The sequence below is a fragment of the Argopecten irradians genome, chromosome 6, assembly GCF_041381155.1.
Source record: "Argopecten irradians isolate NY chromosome 6, Ai_NY, whole genome shotgun sequence".
Lineage (NCBI taxonomy): Eukaryota > Metazoa > Mollusca > Bivalvia > Pectinida > Pectinidae > Argopecten > Argopecten irradians.
Window position 1 is genome coordinate 33309108 of NC_091139.1, and position 21212 is coordinate 33330319.

The 21212-nt window shown below is 36.6% G+C and overlaps 1 protein-coding gene across 1 annotated transcript; it reads left to right on the top strand.

Annotated features, from left to right (window-relative positions):
- Positions 1-671: 671 nt before the first annotated feature.
- On the top strand, positions 672-17585 carry LOC138325680 (neurotrypsin-like). Its single transcript, XM_069271499.1, has 8 exons — positions 672-847; positions 1192-1354; positions 9025-9215; positions 13644-13785; positions 14859-15064; positions 15658-15799; positions 16283-16448; positions 17136-17585. Exons 1-8 carry the CDS (start codon positions 751-753, stop codon positions 17136-17138), a joined length of 1110 nt encoding a protein of 369 aa, XP_069127600.1. The 5' UTR covers positions 672-750; the 3' UTR covers positions 17139-17585.
- The last annotated feature ends 3627 nt before the right edge of the window (positions 17586-21212 follow it).

Below are 21212 nucleotides of genomic sequence, written 5' to 3' on the forward strand. Positions count from 1 at the left end.
CAGTTAAAGCTTCAGGTTTTTTTTATTATATGATGCGTGCATGTCGATTGTTGCATGATTGGATCCAAGAAATCAACCAACTTGGTTGATTTATTGATTAAAATCCTGGCAACAGTGAAACAGCACTAAGACACTATAAAAAGGCGAGTACCGCTATCACAAGGATCGATATTCACACACGCAACATATTGCATGAACACAGGCGAGGCCATCCTTAGTTAGGGAATTTAACTTCAATCGCTATCAAAGTTACATAATGCATCGGTTTTTGCACTCATTTTCACAACTTTAAATGATATAACTGCTATGGACTCCTAAAAACAATGACGAATTCTATGCTCAACCTGTGTTCCTTCACAATGGCGGTCATCTTGAATTTTTGACCATCAATCCAGACAAATGAATGCATGCTACTAAACCTTTAATATAATTCGAAAAGAAGTTTAAGATGATAAAAAAACCGGACGAAGCATGATAGCTTTGGATCCCCTAACCTTCGGATCAGATGACTTACGAAACATCATTTGTGAGGCTATACATCTTTATTGTATGTCTTGTTAAGTTGACAAGGACGTAACCAGAGTGCACGGTGATTTGTACAATCTGGTCGGCTGGTTAATTAGTGAGGGGTAAACGACCCAGCATGGACAGCACCAGCTGTTCTCTGTCAAAAACTAGCTCGCAACATTACCCCAGTGTCTGTACACGCGATTAGCAGGAGGCGGAGGCGACCCGCAGATCAACTGACCGATGGAATCCTCTGTATTTGTAGTGTTTTCACTTCTTTTATTTAAGGGATTTGTTAATGCATCTGTACTACAGAACATCGCTTCTAACACGGACCATGGTAACGTTGATGTGTTTTAAATATTTCAAATAATAGCACCAGACATTGAATCGACAATGATGGTTTTGGAGTTTACGGTTGTTAGCATATTATTGCCTATAGACGGACAGAAAATTTTAACCTACAGAAAAAAAACCAACATCAACAATTGTTTATACGGCATCATATCAAGAGGTTGAAGTAATTTACATTATATACATAGAAGTTTTGTATTTCCATCAGCCTAAGGATGACCAAGCTTAGGTCGAACATTTGTAAATAAAGAGGCATTTGGATTATCTTCTCCCTGTGGAGGACGATTGTCTGAGAATTTCCAAATAGTATTTTTTTTTTTTTTGTTACAGCTGGAGACAGACGTGATGTGACCATACCTGTCCGTTTGGTAGGCTCCCCTAACGATGGAGAGGGGCGAGTGGAGGTCTTCCACGATGGTGTGTGGGGTACTGTCTGTGACGTTCTGTTTGGAGTTACTGAGGCCAAACTCGTCTGTAATATGTTAGGATACAGGTAAGTATTAAATATGACATTGTTTCCTACAATTCTCATTGGTTAAAACAGGGTCACGTGCAGGTCGATATTTTGCATTTATTATGTACTACATGTACTAATGTTACGTCAAAGTTAACCGATTCTAAACCTACGCTACGGTATTGCGCTTATATTGCACAAACATTGAATTCCTCATGGTGGTGTTTTAATACCACCGTTCTTCCCTTAAATGACTTACATATACATTGATGCTATTTTCATCAATTTTCATACGTACTATCAAGATTAACGATCTTTGTTTTTGTTAATAAACTAAAGTCTATTACAATGCCGCCGCGGTAAAATATGACACAATGACCTCAACAAAGATCCATACTTGTTCCTTTTATATCAACTTTCTAAAACATAAGAATATACAGACAGGTGCAATGAATGTTTAGGCATCTCCGTAATACATAATCAAAATATAATATATCATAATTGGCTGCAGAAAACAATACAACTATAACATAAGTTTTCAAAAGCGAATTTATTTAAGCGTCAAATTTGCAAATATGAATAAACATTTGCAAGAATTTACTAGTTAAGAACTGTAAAAGAATAAAAACGTTAATCAGTGTTTGGGGCACTGCGATATGCTGGTGTTGTGTATTGTATTAAGAACAGCTTTTGTTCATTTTATTTAGTATTTCTTTGTTTGATTAATTGACGTTCTATTAACAGCCAGGGTCATTTAAGGACTTCCCATGTATGCGGGAGACTGCGGTATCTTCGTGTTGTGTCTTTTTGTATAGCGTAATATCACTTGAGCATGCCAAGACACCAAGTAACACACCTCACCCACAGGGACCTGGCACGAAAATTTTTAACCAATAGTATACATATATATATATTATAGTATCAAGGGTATGAACTCGGCGGTCGAGAAAAACGGACCTATTTTTTTTTTAAACCGTGATTATTTTAATAAATGGGTTCTATACAGTATTGACGGATATCTTACCTTAAAGAGAAATAATTTATCTTTCCATTGAGTGCTACATGAACAAAATTGGCCAAGTATTGACGAAGTTATGGCTTGATGAATCGGGAAATTTACGAAAAATATGCTAGGTAGACATTTCCCTGTCCGGTCGAAATGTCGTCTCGGCTCTAATGGGTATCTCAAAAACCAAGCCAAAACCACAAAATCTACGCTTGTGGTGGTAAACAGTACTCATATCTGTGTTCATCCACAATCTCATTTGGAGGTGTCATGACCCGTACTTTGTAGAAACTCCATTTAAACATCGTGTAGCTCACTTAATTCAACCGTCACCGCCATGTAGTCCAGCAGATAACTACAGATTTTCAGAAGAATTGTGCACAAGGTGGTAAAAGCACCAAATTTGGCACAAATGTTCTTCATGGTATACTCTTTCATTTTAGCGATGGGGGCAACTTGTAACTTCCGGTGTGGGGTGATGGCGGCCATTTTCCAAGATGGCCGCCAAAACTGTTGATTTTATTGTTATGGTGACTCTAAAAGACACTTTGATTATTTGTTTTGTGCATTAACCCATGTTTTTATAACTGCATTTACTTAATTTAATGATTCAATTCTGTTTTAGTTATTTAAACTATGTACAAGACGCCACCGGAACAATCCAGAAGCAGCAAATGAAAAAAAAAGTGTTTTGTTCTACATATGTTTATACTATATATATGTGTTACCTTAATTTTTATAATCAGTCGTTATGTATAAAATGGCATAGATCATGTTACATAAAATACAATACAAATAAGGTGAAACGAGCTTAAAAAAAAGGCATCAGAAAACAGACATTGAAGCTGATGGTCCATCTGAGAAAAAAGCTACCAGAAGAAGCCTGTCATGTAAAACCACCATTGACGCATCAACATGTTTCTTTTGAGTTGCAAAATTCTGTAGTTGCACAACTACACCAATCATCAGCTTTTGCTATCGATCAACGTGTTCGCAAGTGTGTTATAAGGCTCCAAGATTTAGCTATTCTGGCAAAGTTAAGTGCAGGAGACCTGGTAGCTCAAGAAGTCAAATATCATACTAAATGTTTGGTAGCCTTATACGATAGGACTTCGCGAATGGGAACAGGTATTACTACAGAAACAGAATTGAATAAACGGGCGACCCATGGAGTAGAGCTTGCGGAACTCATCAGTTACATAGAGGATTCCCGATGTGAAGAAAACGTTGCCCCAGTCTCCAAGATGTCGGAATTAACTAAAATGTATATTGATAGAACTAAAAAAAACTGGGGTTGACCCACGAAAAACGACTACATAGCACCAGACTGATGAATAGAATTCTTGCTCATATTCCAGATATTGAGGCTCATAAGGAAGGACTTTGTTAGTGTTCCAGGATGATGTAGGAGCTGCTGTCCGCAAAGTTTGTGAAGAAAACTACGACCTAAATTATATGAAGATGAGGGCCGTATCATCAAATATACGTCAAGATATTTTGACAACGGAATCAATTTTAACACACATTTTCATATCATCATATGGATGTCAGAAATCGTCAGTGCCAAGATTTTTACTGGCCTATGGTGATGCATTGACCTGATATCAACAGAGAGGCATATTCGCAACAGACTCTTTCTGTTTCACAAATACTGATGCATAATACATTCAAGGGCGGGGAACTAAGTTCTGGCGCGCAGCGACATCATGCGAGAAGGGAAACGCCTTTACCCGGTTATCTCGGTATAATGGTTCATCGTCAGACTGGGAAGCGGAACCTCATCGATACCCTGTTCCATCTTGGAATGTCAGTTTCTTATGACAGAGTATTTGCCATATCGACAGATTTTACCAACTTACTTTGCCAATGTTACCAGTCGGACAATTTGGTATGCCCTCCCGCACTGAAGAACTTGTTCACCACTGCAGCGATAATATAGACAATAACCCCAGTTCGACAACAGCAAAAGATTCGTTCCAAGGGACCGGGATATATATCATCCAACACCCCGATAACGACAGATCAGGCCAGGACAGACAACCTTTTTACGTCACATCCTCACCGAAGAGCCTCTTGACAAGTCTCCAAGTCTCGTACACAAGCATTCCTCCATCTATTTTCTGCACGAAACCCCCAATACCGTCCAGACAATTTGGACATCCCTGATACAGAGGAAAACTACATGGAAAGTCGTCGTAAGGAACTCATGTACTGAACAAAACAAAATATATTATGACATGTTATTGTTTTTTATGCTGCTAAATAAAAACCAATTATCTGATTAGCAGATAGATATTTTAATTCTGTTAAAATATACTATATATCATAGGTGGCAGAGACTGTATCTAAGATGACTCACGGTGACCATGACATCGACGAGGAAACAGCAGTATCCTTGTTCGCGTTTCACGCACAGACAGGTCCCGTCTGAGAAATCGTCCCAGCATTAGCCGCTCTTCTATCGCTGTTCGATGATGAGGACAAATCCGTAGCAATGATTCTTCATTCGATTACTTTAGTACAGAAGTGCGTCCGGAAACTGAATCCTTGGCAGATTCCTGTCATCGCATTTGTTCAGCCTCTGCACGCCATCGCAAAACAATTCAGTTGAACTGGCCCAACATCTACGGACAGGACAAACGCATGGTAATGTTCGGGGGACTTCACATAGAGATTGAACAGTGTTTTGATTGCGTTAAAGGTGGTATGAACGCAATGGGATACAGACATATTCAATGTAGCGTGTTAGCGCTACATGTAGAATATGTCTGTATCCTATTGCGTTCATACCACCTTTAACGCAATCAAAACACTGTTCAATCTTTATATTTACATAAAAAAAGTCTACTTTTACGTCAAATTTAAAACGGTGATGGTTGCTAAGTTGGGTAACTACGGTAGTCAGGATGACCGAAGATATAGTTCCGATTGTTGAATGTTATAGCTACAGTTTGATTTGAAATATAACTATGACACCTTTAATTATTTTTAAATTATATTTTTTTCCAATTTGATAATGTACCAATAATGTCCATTTCGAATAAAAATTGAGATAACCGAGGTGGAGCGACTACCGGTATCGTTGCCAGGGTAGTGATGCGGTCCGAAGTGGAGCGAGCCGCCATATTTGATTTTCAACCGAGGGAAGTAATTGTGAAATAGTCTGTTGATCAAATGGTATGACTGTTGAGCTGCTGAATGTTTCTAATGTATGTATCGGTCTACGTACGCAATATAGACTAAATTTTTCATAGTCATGACTTTAATTTTATTGTACGGATGATAGACAAGTGTTTGCATGGTGTGTGACTGACTTAACTATGGAATTCCTTGAACATTCCTGAGGAAAGCCCCCGGTTGTAGACCCGACCAGCGATTCTTTTTGTTTTTTATTACCGTTACAATGCTTGAACACATATTCTGTTTTAATATCAAATACATTTTAATTGGATCTAATAACAACTCTTTATTATTATTTTGAATCCGATAACGATGAAACTTTGTTTACATTTCATACAGTAGGCCAACCGAGTAGGCTAATGACGAGCATGTTATTGTCTGTGCCGCCTAAGGATCAGTCTTGAGACAAATAGAAGACCGAAATCGTTTTTTTTAGTTTATTATTAATTCAAAGCAAATCTGTCATCTGTGAAAAGGTAAAATGTAAATTAAGTAATTATAGTTTATTTAGATTATCATATGACGCAAAATCTTACCGAAGCGTGAACTAGAAATAGTCCGATCCTACTTTGGGTTTGTATTCATACGTCATTGCGTTTACGCTAATTTGAACGCAACTCCCCTCCCGTTGACTATATAAAGGCATATGTAAATATATCGAAATGGCTATCTTGAAATTTTGGCTGGACGGGTCTGGATGGACGAGTGCTCTTGTGCAAGCCAATGTTGCTTCTCTGAGAACTGTTGAGACATTTCTGAAAGTATCAAATGTTCCCAGAACCAGACGCGCACACAAGGTGACTCCGTGCTCGTTATATATTCTCCTTCAGACTGCCTAAGAATTTGTTAACGCGAGTTCGGAAGAAGAGCCATCCGATTATGACACCTGGTGCAAGAAGATGGCAGAGAAGAGTCCCCAGTTCCAATACTGGTTGCATAACTTCACATGTGAACTGAACGCACTTTTGTTTGTACGATCCTTCAGGGAAAGGAACTTCAGTCTCTACTGTGAAACGCTGTCAAAAGTTCTCCCATGGATGTCCGCGCTGGACCATGTAAACTATTCAAGGTGGTTATCTGTGTACGTCAGGGATATGTATACACTGAACGAAGTATGCCATGAGTTTTTGGCAGGGAATTTTTTGATCCGTAAGACGAACCACAATTTTGGCAATAGACAACGCACATGAACAAAACAACAAAGTAGATCGAAAGCTGATGGAGGAGCAATTGGCTTGACCAAAAGCCCGATCGTCCTAAGACGATGGATGGTCGCAGGTCGCAAGATGGCAAGATTAGCAAAGGGGTTCGAGACTTTAGTTCGACCACAATCAAATACAACCGTTTCATATCACGAGGACAAAAAGTAGTGCAGAAATCTTTCCTAACAAACGTTAGATATATGGTGGAAACGTTGGACGAATTTGGAAACCCCTGTACAGATGATAGTGGAGACTTGCTTGTCCTGGACACAAAGGATATTGCGTCAAATACAATAGAATACACTGCCATGTGCTTCTGTGGGGCAATGTGTACACCACCAGTGTGAATTTTCTGGACAAGTTCGTTGGAAGTGTGATTGTAGAATATAAAATTATGGTTGACTAGTATTATTTGATGTTTAGCATGTACAATAGACCGTACATTGATGACTGACACATCGATTTGAAAAACTATTGCTTTTACGCTTTCAAAACTCATTTGGACAGGTGACCATTCTTTCGACTCAACAGTTTCGCTTCAAGTACCACGATCAAAAAGTTGATGTGACTCAATTTGTGATAGCTTTACAATATCTAAAATCAATTTGGGAGTTACTCAGTGTATGGTCCTTTCAACTATAATAATTTTATTTTCATAAAGGTGGTCACCTTGACTCACCAAAATGTTCGTCTCACATATGACGGTCTTCGTCAGGCTAACATAAACGCTTTAACACAATATGTACAGGAGCGTACACTTTTTAAAATGTTATTGAAACATTGAATCATATTCCAAATGATTAACAAATATTGTATATGTATAACATGTTTATAACTTTGTATGTAATTACAATTTTTCTAATCATGGTTTTCATTTCAGAACGGTTTTTTAAATAAATTCTTGCTATAGACTTGTGTTCTTTACTTTTCCTAATTTTTGGTGTAAATCAACTCTAACAAACATTTGGAAGTATTTAACAACAACAAAAACATTGATTTTGATAATAAATTTTCGAAGAAGTTGGCATGAATATCATATGTTGATGAAAAAAATGAGGTGGCAGCCATTTTTCAAAATGGCCGCCATGTTGGTCACGTGACATATGCAGATTGCCCCCATCGCTCAAATTATTCAGAATACCCTATAGAATAACTGTGTCAAATTTGGTGCTTTTACCACAAAGTGCACAATTCTTATGCTAATCTGCTGGACTAATGTTTATTTTTCTCTCGGAACGCTTCTCGACTTTACATATCTTGACTACATTATGCAAAGATAGACTGCGGTATCTTCGTGTTGTGTCTCCTCCAAAGGAGATTGTGGATGAACACAGTTATGGGTACTGTTTACCACCACAAGCGTAGATTTTCTGGTTTTGGCTTGGTTTTTGAGGTGCCCATTATATTAGAGCCGAGACGACATTTCGACCGGACAGGGAAATGTCTTCCTAGCATATTTTTCGTAAATTTCCCGATTCATCAAGCCATAACTTCGTCAATACTTGGCAATTTTGTTCATCAAGCACTCAGTGGAAAGATAAATTATTTCTCTTTAAGGTTAGATAGCCGTCAATACTGTATAGAACCCATTTATTAAAATAATCACGGTTTTAAAAAATAGGTCCGTTTTTCTCGACCGCCGAGTTCATCCCCTTGATACTATAATATATATATATGTATACTGTTAGTGAAAAAATCGTGCCAGGTCCCTGTGACCTCACCCGGTCACATTATACTGACAACGGGCAAACCAGTCGTCCCTCTCGCTCAATGCTGAGCCTTTATACAAATTGCAATTGGTGTGTCTCGGTCAGGGGACAGAAACCAGAGTCTACCTCACAGGGGACACGAGTCTTTCAGTTCAATGGTACGGGTCAAAGAAGTAATATCAGGATTTTCCAGATGACACGGGATCCAATTAAACGTAAGTCTGTTGGATACGAATTACTTCAAATGGTAAATATGGGACAAGGAAGTAATTCCAACCGTGTGGACAAAACAAAATTGTCAAATTTTCGAGGCGATCTGCCCCTTTATCAAGACAAACAAAACGAACACAATTACATAATAGGATACGAACAGTAATGCGGGACAAAGTAGACAAATATTAAAGTATACAGCACAATGGAGCGCAATTTACCCTTCGGCAAGTGGCAGCCGAAGGCCGGATCTACAAAAATGCACCCATGCTGTTCAGCAGAACGCTAAAATATGAGCGATGACTGGAAAGCACAGCAACAATAATTAGAACACAATCGACCCATAAATCGCAATGTGAAATTCATATAAAAATGGATGGCTTCTATCAATTTTATCTTTAGCTATGGCGGACTTGTCCAGCCGCAACTTACATACGGATTCGGACGTGGCCCAATCATGGTCGACCTTGACTGCCCTTGGAATGCCACAGAGCTCGTTCAATGCAGCCATATGGGATGGAGTCAAACCCCTCCTACAGTCTGTAACCACGACGCAGACGTGGGCGTGGCATGTAGAAGCACTCCCGCAGAAGGTATGATATCCGAATAATTTAGATAATTCATTACCACAAAGAAAACATTCTATTCAGACTTGCAAATTATGACTATTACAGATAAAACAGAGAACGATTAATCTTCTGGGTTGTCTGATTCTACACATATGGTGGCCGTATACATCTATAATTTTACTTCTACCATAATATGTCGTGTTGTTCCACTCTCAGGCCATTGTATAAATAAGGGAACTGTTCTCCTATATAGTGTTGTCTGGCGAGGTATAGTCCCCGAATCGAAGACGAGGGGACTATACCTCGCCAGACAACACTATAGGAGAACCGTTCCCGAGGGAAAGGGTCATCATAGATTTAGTACGTCACATGAAATTATGGCGTCATATATTTGTTCATGTGTTCATTCCCGGGGGACTATACATTGGTATAGTTCTCGTAGTCAGGTATAGTCTCCCGTAGTCAGGTATAGTATCCCGTAGTCACGAAGGACAGGGAACTGTCGCAAAATAGACCATGGCTGTTATCCAATCGTATTTCTAGTAATTATCATGTGATGTACTTAGTGGGTAAATAGACTGGATTGCCTGCCGTAGTTTTTCTACTCTCCGCTAGGTTTCGCTTCGAAAATACAAAATAATTATGAGCGCAGCCTAGCGGAGAGAAATGATACTAAGACAGGTATGACGTGCTTGATTCGAGATATACATTTAAAAATAGCGCGAAATTGTGTGTGAACATTTGTGACATCATAATCACTGTTACGCGCGTTTTCTATAAAACAAGACAACAACGGCGAGGTGTTCCTAAAGCCGTGTAATATAGCTAACTCGAACTGTACAATAAAACGTTTCCATGGAATCTTTTTATTTTAAATTTCTTATCTTATTTTGACCTTCTTCTAGATGATTTCAATTTAATTGTGGTAGAAACAGGTCACACAACACGGGGTTATTGGATATGAAATTTGTTTCACATCCGAAAGCTAAAGTTCGTATCTTTTAGAAACTTAAAAAAATAACACACTCGTGTGAAATAAATTCAATATCAACAAACACTCAATGTTTATCCTCGATATATGCCATTGTCAAACCGTCTCTAATGTCATATAATCGGTTTGGAGCTATACAAATGTATGCATGATATTCTTTATTTTCTAAATGTTATTCAGAAGACATTATACACAAGTCATACTACTTAAATAAAGACTTTCCATGCTTTAGAACATCACTAGAAGTACAATTTTTCAAAAGTGATACTTCTACCCCACTTTTGTCCATTGATAATGTCGTACTAGAAGTACGACTTTTATTGTACATTAGAAACTATACTTCTGGTGTTAGAAAATTGTTTTTATATGCCAAATACATAATAACATTGGTAATGTTATTTACAAAACTACCTCGGACCCGTAGAAGGTGAATTGTATGAAAGGCCGTTCATGTCAAAAACGTTAAACGTTAACGCGTTAAACCAATCAGAAACGTCGTTATATTGGCACAAAGGAAACCACGAGCATTTGCAGACTTAAAATATAATCTAAAAGCATGTCTTGGTAATAATATATATAGAGTCAGCAACTCGGTCACGTGACATACGGCACCGGATTGAAAAATACATTTATTCCGACTACATTTAACATGTTACAAATTATACACAACCGTGTTTCGGAAATGTTTACCTTTCATGTAACGTGTTATTCAATGCCAACACTTTCGTAAGTATATTGTTATGTATCATATCTGTCATTATCGGGACTATGTTGTTATGAAAGAGATATTAGTTACATATATATACGAACGATATACTTTCATAAAATTTGATTTTAATTTTTTTTGTATTACACATGAAAAATATTTGATTGAATAATGAAAAAGGTATGAATACTACTTTGAATAATTTTACATATGAATTTTACATTGTTTTTCTTTAAGTGATGAAATTTCACCGTTTTATTTATGACCCCTTATGATGTCACAAATTGGAGCTAAAATCCGTGCATTTTCTAAGTGGAAATTAGTTTATAAAACTCATTATTGAATGCAATCTTTGATTTTTTATCAAAATTTATTAATTAAAGTAATAACAAAAAACATATTGTAAGTCATTATATCAATTTAATGAGCAAAATAAAATATTTGTCAAATCAAATGACCAACCCTGATTTTACCACGACTAAATTACCTCCCACATACATCACTTCGACCATTATCACGGCCATAATTTTCAAAATCCATGTTTTCATTTGAGAAAGTCACTGCCTTCATAAGAACTTAAAGTAAAAAGGTGGTCCATTTTGAAATTCTGTACGAAATCAAAAGGAAAACAAACCAAGCAAAAGTTGGGAGGAAGACAACTATATGTATAACTTCACAGTTTTCTTCTTATGATAAAAATTAATTACACCAACGGAACAATGAAGTGTAAATAAATTCATACAATTCAGATAATGAGTATTACAGAATTTGAAAACATCTACTGTATTTCAGGTTATAAGTGCATTTAAAATTCTTTACATGGCATTGCATAGATAAATACACACATGACGTGTACGTCGATCTAAACCTTCATAAACATTTATACTTAGAACTTTTTTTGTTTGTAATATACTAGTGAGAAGGCGTCATATCAGATGGAATACAAGTTACAAAAGCATATATGCTGATATATTGCATGATGTTTGATATGTTATATGTAAAATACTGTAATGGATGCAATTTTAGAATCAATTTTAGGAAGTACAGTATGTGTTATCAATTTTCGCACTAATTATATACTAAATAATGTTGTACATGTTTATTATTTAATGGTATGCATTGCGCATCGTTGACCATGGATTTCACTCTTCATAAATTTGTTTTTAAACATTTCTGATTCGTTATGAAATTCTAGATACCAGAATAAAAATGCAACGCTATAATCATTGTAATTATTTATAAACCATCGACATTCAAACGAATGTTTTCCGATGACTATTATAAAAGAGAGATGGACACGGTAGATCTAGAGCTATTTAATCATTGCTATTGACACGTAAAATCACATTTAACTTTTAGACATCAATGAGAAGAAAATTGATTGCATATGCCAAATACATAATACCATTTGTAATGTTATTTACAAAACTTCTTCGGACCCGTAGAAAGCTTTATAGTGTATCATCAATCAATGTCGTATGTACAATTGTACTTTAAAATGAAGAAAGAAAGAACTTAAAATCTATAAAATAATGTAAAGCATGTTTGTCGAATAAAAAGTACGGGAAACTCATCAGCTGCTTACAATAAGATAAAACTAGTATTCAAGGTTCGGTGTGTTTAAACGAATTTTCTGTTTGCATTCGTTTCATTGTATTTAATGACCTACATGTACTAGCCAGGGATTTCAAATATATGGATTTAACGCCGGATGGAATCCAAAGTGTCAGGGAAAATACTAAATATCAGTCAATACCTATCTATGGTAGTAATAGGGTCTAGAATCCAATGGTGACTGTTAGAGAGGTTATTGTTAGAAATTGTTTGTTTTTGCCTTCTATATATTAGACAAAGAAGCCTATTAGTAATAATATAGACAGGTTTAGCGAACTACTTGAGTTCGTTCTCCGTGCGTCCATTAACAATTCTTGTTTTCGCTTTTTCTCAAAAAGTGCTGAACGGATCTTTCTCAATTTTCACATGCAGATACCCCTAGGGTCTTTGTTGGGCATATTGCATTTTGGGACCGATCGGTCAACAAAATGGCCGCCAGGCAGCCATCTGAGATTTTGATAGTTAAAGTTTGTAGCCGCTATTTCTCAGAAAGTACTGAAGGGATCGTTCTCGTATATAGTTTCCCCTAAGGCCATTGTTACGCATATTGCATTTTATTGAAGGGATCTGTCGCAAATTTTATATGTAGGCTTCCATTGGTCCCTAGATGTGCATATTGCATTTTGGAACCGATCGGTCAACAAGATGGCTGACTGGCCCCCATGTTGGATTTAGACAGTTTAATTTTGCAAAGCAATTGTCAGACACAAATCAATCTTTGATGGACGCTAAGATCCCTCTGAGATCTCTTGTCTGATGATACCTCCGCTTTCCTCCACCACATAAACCTGGTACGACCTTAAATCCCACTGGCTCTTAATAAACCAAACCAAAACTTTTCCATCCAGACCATTCAGGCCACACAAAAATGAAGTAAGTGTCGGTGTCTGGAACATCCCGCTACTGCCAGCTCACAGTTGATCTGTAACACAATCGTGAAGAAAGGAGGGTGTCAATTTGAGCTCTGACGGCAATGAGCAAAACGTTTACTTTTGTCTACATTTACCTTGGTGTTGTGGTCATGACATGACATGAATCTTTCAAGTAACAATATACGAGAGTTTGAACACGGAGGCAATTTGTCCGTTTTAAAATCTTTACGAAACCAAATGCTATTTTTGAATTACTTTACTGTTACTAGATGTGCCTGTGCGGCTGATAGGAGGGACGGGGCCACATGAAGGGCGTGTACAGGTGTGGCATGATGGACAGTGGGGAACAGTCTGCAACAAGGACTGGGACCCGAGGGACGCAGCGGTCATCTGCCGCCAACTTGGCTATAGGTAACTAAGGGATTGTTACTGGATAGACCACAATTCGTATAATACTTGTCATTGCTTTGAATTACTAACTGGAAGACGCTTTGAATCAGTTTTATGTAACCGATAGAAAGAAATGCGAGATATTAATCATCCTTTTAAATTTCAACACTGGAACTGAAGTGTGTCATTTTAAGATATTTTCTTGAAATATTGTGCCAAAGTCAATAGAATCGAACAAAAGGCATAGCCTTTACACATTCTCTCCTCTAAATGATGAAATAACTCTCAGTTCATACGTTCTGGGTTTCCCATTAAATATGTCATGTTATAGTACATATAAATCATTATTTTGGGATAAATGCAAGGAAGTAGAAAAAAAATGTTTTCATGCTAGGCAAATAATATTATGACGTTATTATGACGTTTTAAAGTGTAGCGCATCAGGCCCCGATTTCTCGAAACAAAAGTGCAGACTTAAGTCAGAACTTAAGTTTTTCTCCTTTATGTAACTTATGTAAAATATGTTGACTTAAGTTAGTTATTGACTTAAGTTTGTTTCGAGAAATCGGGGCCTGGAGAGTCTGTACGGAACATCCTTATTAACATCAAGCTAAGCTTTTCGATACTTACGTGTATTTGTTTTTCTTCTCGAAATTCAAAGTTAACCACTTTAAATCTAGGATGAGAATAGGAACCCACAACTGAAAGAGCGACATATTGGCCAATTCAGCTGGGTTTTTTTCATTTGACATCTTAAACATTTGCAAGAAATTATCTAAAATTTTGATATATTGCTAGACATGTAAACTGACATACAACAGTTACTATTAGATGTGAAGTCTATAGTGATATAAATTAAAATTGACATGCAAAATGTGAACAATATTGACGTGACCACGTCTGTTGATCACCGTCAATTGTAACCTTGGTCTAACCTGAACAATTAAAAACCATATACCCTCAAATTATATTAATGATGTGAAAATAAGCAAAGCGCGTAATAAAGATTGTCTGCAAAACTCTATAACTTCTGTATAGCCCATAGATTTAAATTCTTCATAATTGAATCTTGAATCAACCTTTTCTTGATACAGGCACGGCGGGGAGGCGATGATGTGGCCAGCTCGGTATAGTTTCGGAGCTCGACCTTCGGGACCAATATGGCTGAGCGAGTTGAGTTGTGGGGGTAAAGAGCCTCGCCTTGGGGAGTGCCCAGGTCTTGTCTGGGGCGAGGACGCCCACCAGTGCCAAACAACCTTTATGGACGCATCGGTTCGTTGTTATACGGAAAATATCGCAGGTATCAAAGTATAACGTCACTAACATAGTTTTATGTTTGTTTTTGTCGTTAATCAAGTAAGATCTCTAATCATCAAAATCTATTTGGTTGGGGATTACATGTACATGTACTAAACCTGGAAGTCTCACACATTAGTGAGGAACATGATCTAGGGCCTTCCTCACATGGACGGACGCTCAACTCAAGACCATATAAGTGAAGCACTGACAGGAGAGACGTTAAAAAAGAAGACAGTCCGTAAGAAAAGAAAATACAAGCCCCCTTTTTATTCATTCAAAATGGGCAAAAACGCTCAGCCTCACCAAATGTAGTTGATATCGCGTGTGAATCGCTTGCACGAAGAGGGATTTTTTTTAGATTATCTTTAGTTTGTGGAAATTTGTAAAACATTTGGACTGCAATTTCATTTAAACTGACTCTTAATTTGTCAAAGGGAAATTGAAATTATCTCAAGCTGAACTTAAATCACGAATTGAAATTAACACAAACTTTTGAACATTTGAAAACGAACATTGAAAAATAGACACATGTCTTGGGTTGTTTTTATAATATTTATATGTATATACAAATATTTATACCTAGTTCACTTACAGACTTCCAGATTCGCCTTGTTGGTGGTGAAAACAACAGGACGGGACGTGTTACTATCCATCACGGGGGACGTTGGTATGACGTGTGTGATGATTGGTGGGGAGACGATGATGCCACCGCCGTCTGTCGGACATTAGGATTTAGGTACACTTGTGCTAAGATTTTTAACTTCTGTGTGATACATCCCAGATTTTTATCATTGCTTAATTCGGTTTTAGTCTGTAGCTCGTATTTTCGAGAATTATGACAATCTGATATTTTGTATAACTTTTTTGTTCAAGGTAAGGTCAAATATAATTTAAATTGATTCATACAATAATAAGTAGTTTAAGAAAATTGTGTGAATTATGATCAACACCTTTGCCTAGATAATATGATATATTTTGTGTCGACATGAACTCCTTATGACTTCATACTTATATAGATTACGATAAGATGAGCGAGAGCTTTCACTCTTGTAATCAGACACAACACGAATATACCATAGCCTCCAAAAACATGCGCCAAGAACTCGCTTCACACACGCAAAATTCTGCATACATATAGATGGGAGGCTGTAAGACTTCTTGCGTGAACATAGCCTATGTCATTTCGAGCCATTTCCAATTATCAGACGCGCTCTTTCAGGAAGGGAAATGCTACATACATGCAGTTCAACACAGGGCGACTAAATGGGATAGGATGGGACATGGTTTACTGTGGATCGGGAGTGACTGATTTCCGCCATTGCTTTCACCGCGGTTGGGGAAGACATACATGCTATTATTACGAGGTGGCGGGCGTAATTTGTGAGGTGAGTAGCAATGATGTGTGTACGTATGTAGCTTCATCCCTTTAATTGTGTTACACCGATGTCACAATTTCCGAAGTGATTATGCACGATATAAATTCTTTGGCCTGGTAATGAAGAGTCATTATATATATATCAGCATTGATTATCCTTTATGGTATATAAAACCAACTGCAATAATTTTCACATTGTGATTGTTATTCATCGGTGCATATTTCACATCAATATACCTTTTGATTGATGAGATTTTCAACTGCCTTTATCGCACAATGCTTAACGAAACAATACATTTGTAATATACACTTTTAAAAAAAGGGGTTTCATGTTGCAGAATATTTCCTGCCATTGTGTTGAACGTCAATAAAGTTTTGCATATAATTTACTTTGCTGGTGTTACACGCCACAGAGAGTAAGAGGTTCAGAATTCCCCTATTCTTAGAATTTTTTTAGGAAATCATGTATTCAGGACGCTCCCACCTTCCCTTATACATTTGTACTAGGGTTTTTCTTTGAATCTTTTCAAAACCAACCTTCATTCTGAGAACTTCTTCGACAATTATGTATTTTCATCTTTTACCTCATTATAACAACTCTGAATTTGTAATAAATGTGTATTATGTAGATCAGTTCCTAAATATTTTGTTTAGTGCCAGTATTCATAAAATACCATACTCTCTTTCTGCCTTTCAGTAATCGCAGCTGGTCGGTCCGACTTTCTGAAGAAAAAAACATCACAATGTCATATATAGAAAAGCTCTGCTTACGTTTTCATATCAATAATGTTTTTTGTGTGATAATCATTGGAAAGAATACAACATTTTACTATGAACATATTATTGCTATAGATGAAACAAATGTATTTATCAATTTAAGTAGAATAATGATTATACATGTATACTATATTTTTAGTCGAATTACTTTTAAAAAAAATCTGAAATATACCATATGATTGACAAAATCAAATGAAGCGATTCGAGAACAGCACAGTTGTTTTCTAATTATATGTATATCCCTTACTAAATGACGGAGTATTGTCGACGAATAATTCATTATCATTCTTATGTTTCAAGTTAGATACATTGGTATTCTTTACTCAATATTAATCAATAAATTGATTTCATTAAAAGGAATTTGAAGTCACCTCTATTTACTTTTCAATATAATTTTTATCCAATTCTGTCAAAGGCGTTTATTCCACCATTGCTCGACTTTGGTCTTGATTTATTAAACGCGCTATTAAAACACCAACTTTGAATCCCTCGCCTGAGCAATGTAAGTCTGATGACGGTTATGTTTTTAAATATTAAATATTGAAATTATCACATGTACATCAAAAACGACTAAGATAAAAATTAGAAAATGATCAACAATAAAATCTCATTGAAAAAATAATATGCTTTGTTTGCAATATGAGGAATTTGTGAATCGTTCTTTTACTAAGCATTCGTCACCATGGATAACAATTACAACAACGTACAATTCACGTGTATTCATAAAGTAATTAATAATATAAAAATCCTCTCTGTAACTTATAAGGTGCGATTTCGTTATTGCAAGGGACATGAATATACCACAGCTTCCTAAAACGTACAGACATTCACATACACAATCTGATTGAAATACAGATCCTTATAACCACTCCGTTCAATAGAGTGATAATATGGATCTGTATTTTAATCAGATTGTCACATACCGTATCGTATTGCACACAATCGTACACTTGGGGCCATGCTAAAATGGCAATGGATGTTAATAGGACGTTAATAAAACAGCCTTTGGTGCCACACAAGGTTTTATTGGAGAGTCGACTTCTTAGCTGGCTTCACGTCCTATTAACGGCTGGGAATTTAAGGAGGACCTCCACTGTTATGTCGGTGTGGGTGTCTGTGTTTTGGGAGGCTGCTGATATGACCATAAAGAGTATTGTAGCTTGTTTGCAATGTTCTACCCTTCAACGATCTTACCATCTAATCTTCATACGTTTTATGTATTCAGTAATATAACTTGTTGGAGTAAGTAGATTGAACTGAAGAAGAGTGACTAATGGTCAAAAGATATACACTAAAAGGCAATGAAAACAAGAAAATTGGTCTTTCATATCTCAAAGTTTATCTCAAGATTTTGAAATATAAATACAAACCTTACCACTCTTGTTCGTCCTTGTGATTGTAATTAGTTCTATCTGAATATAAATTAACTAGTCTTTCATACAATCTGATTAAAATACAGATCCATATTATCACTACGTTGGATAAGAGGATATGAGAAAATCCCATTAGGGGTCATGTCCAGTTGACCTTTGGAAATGGCCAATCAAATTGCTGCTGGCAAAATTTTGACGGTGAATTTCAGGGGACGAAATAGTTTGAAAATATGTGAAGAATTATTTCCGTGTACGTAGTTATCTCGCCCAAAGAGCACAGCAAAGCTGATCGTATATTTATGTTGGGGCGAAATGGCGTTGTCAATTGATATAGCAACGTGCAGAATATGCATTTGATCTGAATTACACGAGGTATAAAGGTCATCCGAACATGACCCTTAACGGGATATTGTCAGATCCTCTATTGAACGAAGTGGTTATAAGGATCTGTATTTCAATCAGATTGTCTTTCATATCTCAAGGTTTTAGAATATAAATAAAAATCTAATCATTCTTGTTCTTTCTTGTGATTGTAATCAGTTGTATCTGAATATAAATTAACTAGAAGATTGGTCTTTCATATTTCAAGATTTTAAAATCTAAATAAAAATCGAATCATTCTTGGTCGTCCTTGTGATAGCAATCAGACCCATCTGAATATAAGTTAACGTCCCTAGATGCAGTTATCTACCCTTTAACCAAGGTGGAGGGAAAAGTTATCGGTTCCAGGTAAGATTTCCGTTTTCGGCTATAAAGACGGGGTAAATCAATGCCTAATTATTATCAAACAACGCAAATATCAGAATTTATCGATATAGGAAAATATCAAATACTTCATACAGCAAAATATGACAGAATCTTTAGAAAACAATGCGCCACCCAAACCGGCAAATGGCGGACAGGCCGATATACAGGTATCTGAACAACAAACTTCATCCCATACATACGCCGGTGTTGTTATATTGCAGTTCAAAACAACAAAACCCGTATTTCTCTCCTAAAGAGACATTTTTGGAGAAAACAAACCAGCAAAAGAGCAATGGCTTAACCATACGAAGGTATTCAAAGAAATAGCAAATGCCATCCCCCCAGAAAATCTGAGCGGCTTGCAAAAGAGTCGGCGGGCTCTGGCGCATATATGTCGACAACAACGACTTAAAAAGGATCTAATAATCAATGGAATGATACTGCGATAGCGCAACATACCAATTTATAAGTACAACCCTACCAGTAGCTACATGTACAATGATGACGACGCGGTGAAGATCAGGGATAAACTAACCCCATCTATGTTGAAGATAAAGTAATAAATAGTAATAGATGGTCGTCTGACTAACTTTGAAAATGGGGATAGGATCCTACGGACCAGGAACTTGTCGTCCCCACTTCCAGTGGTGATGACCATGGGTATACACCGTGCAGTTGTGAAACACCAAGGTCAACCAAATGAAAACACAAAATGTGGTAATTTTCTCGCTACAGGTCATTTCACACTTTTGTAAAAGTGAAAGAGTCTGTAGACAATGTAAACTGCTTCGACACGTACAAGCAGAATGTACACCCCACGCTGAATCAGACGATGACAGCTCTGACGATAGTCAATCAGATTCGGACTCTGAAAAGGAAGCCAAAATTCCAGTGACTGAGGAAGACGATACCTCTTACCAAGCAGACTAAAAAAGATTCCGCAACTCTCAAGTAACACTTGATTTCAGGAACAGATACTGAACCTGTTGACTTGAAAAATAAGGAAAAGAAAAAGGTCAAGGCAAAGGCAAAGAGGAACTCTGGCAATTCCTGCAACGACCTACAAGACGGACAGGATAATCTGGAAAAAAAACTCCAAGTAGAGGTCAGAAGTCCAGTAGTGTAAGTGCAGATGTCAGAAGTACTCTTTCACCTGCAGAACAATGGCAGTCCAGAGCAAAGAAAACCAAAGAATAGATAACATTTTATCTTTTATTAAGACATCAAAATAGTTACATATTATAACCCTAAATGCACGAGGGTTAGGAGAAAAACAAAGAAAGTTATAGATTATATGAATGGTGTAAATACAGAAAACTCATTTTACTAAGAAAAATGAAAAAAATATTAAAGCTGAATGGCAAGGAGATGCCTTTCATAGTTTTGGAACAAGCAATAGTAGAGGAGTAACAATACTTATAAAATAAAACACTAGAAAGGTTTTTTTTTAAACTCGCTACAGGACAATGAAGGGATATATCTTATGATAAATATAAAAGTAAATAATCAGGTATACACAATCATAAACGTATATGCACCAAATGACAGAAAGAATAGAAACACGTAAAAAAATATGAAAAGTTTAACCAAGAACTACTAATAATAGAAGGAGATTGGAATGAAACACAATCTATACCAGACAGGAAATCAGTAAGTAAAATCCAAGAGACCGTTCAAAGCTTAAAAACACTAAAAAAACAAAACAGCAGTGTAGATGCACGAATTGATTACTTCTTAATCTATAAAGAAATGTTACAATAAGTAATCAAAACTGACATAAGATCAGCTCTAATAAAGACTACTGACCTTCTGTTACCTACATAACACAGTTCATGCTTCATAAGTTCATAGGCTAATCTACAACCATGAAGACTCTA

Coding starts and splice junctions, on each gene's coding strand:
- LOC138325680 (XM_069271499.1), top strand. CDS start 751: ATGGAATCCTCTGTATTTGTAGTGTTTTCACTTCTTTTATTTAAGGGA. Junction 1,355..9,024: donor TGTAATATGTTAGGATACAG/GTAAGTATTAAA, acceptor TTTTATCTTTAG/CTATGGCGGACTTGTCCAGC. Junction 15,065..15,657: donor TTATACGGAAAATATCGCAG/GTATCAAAGTAT, acceptor GTTCACTTACAG/ACTTCCAGATTCGCCTTGTT.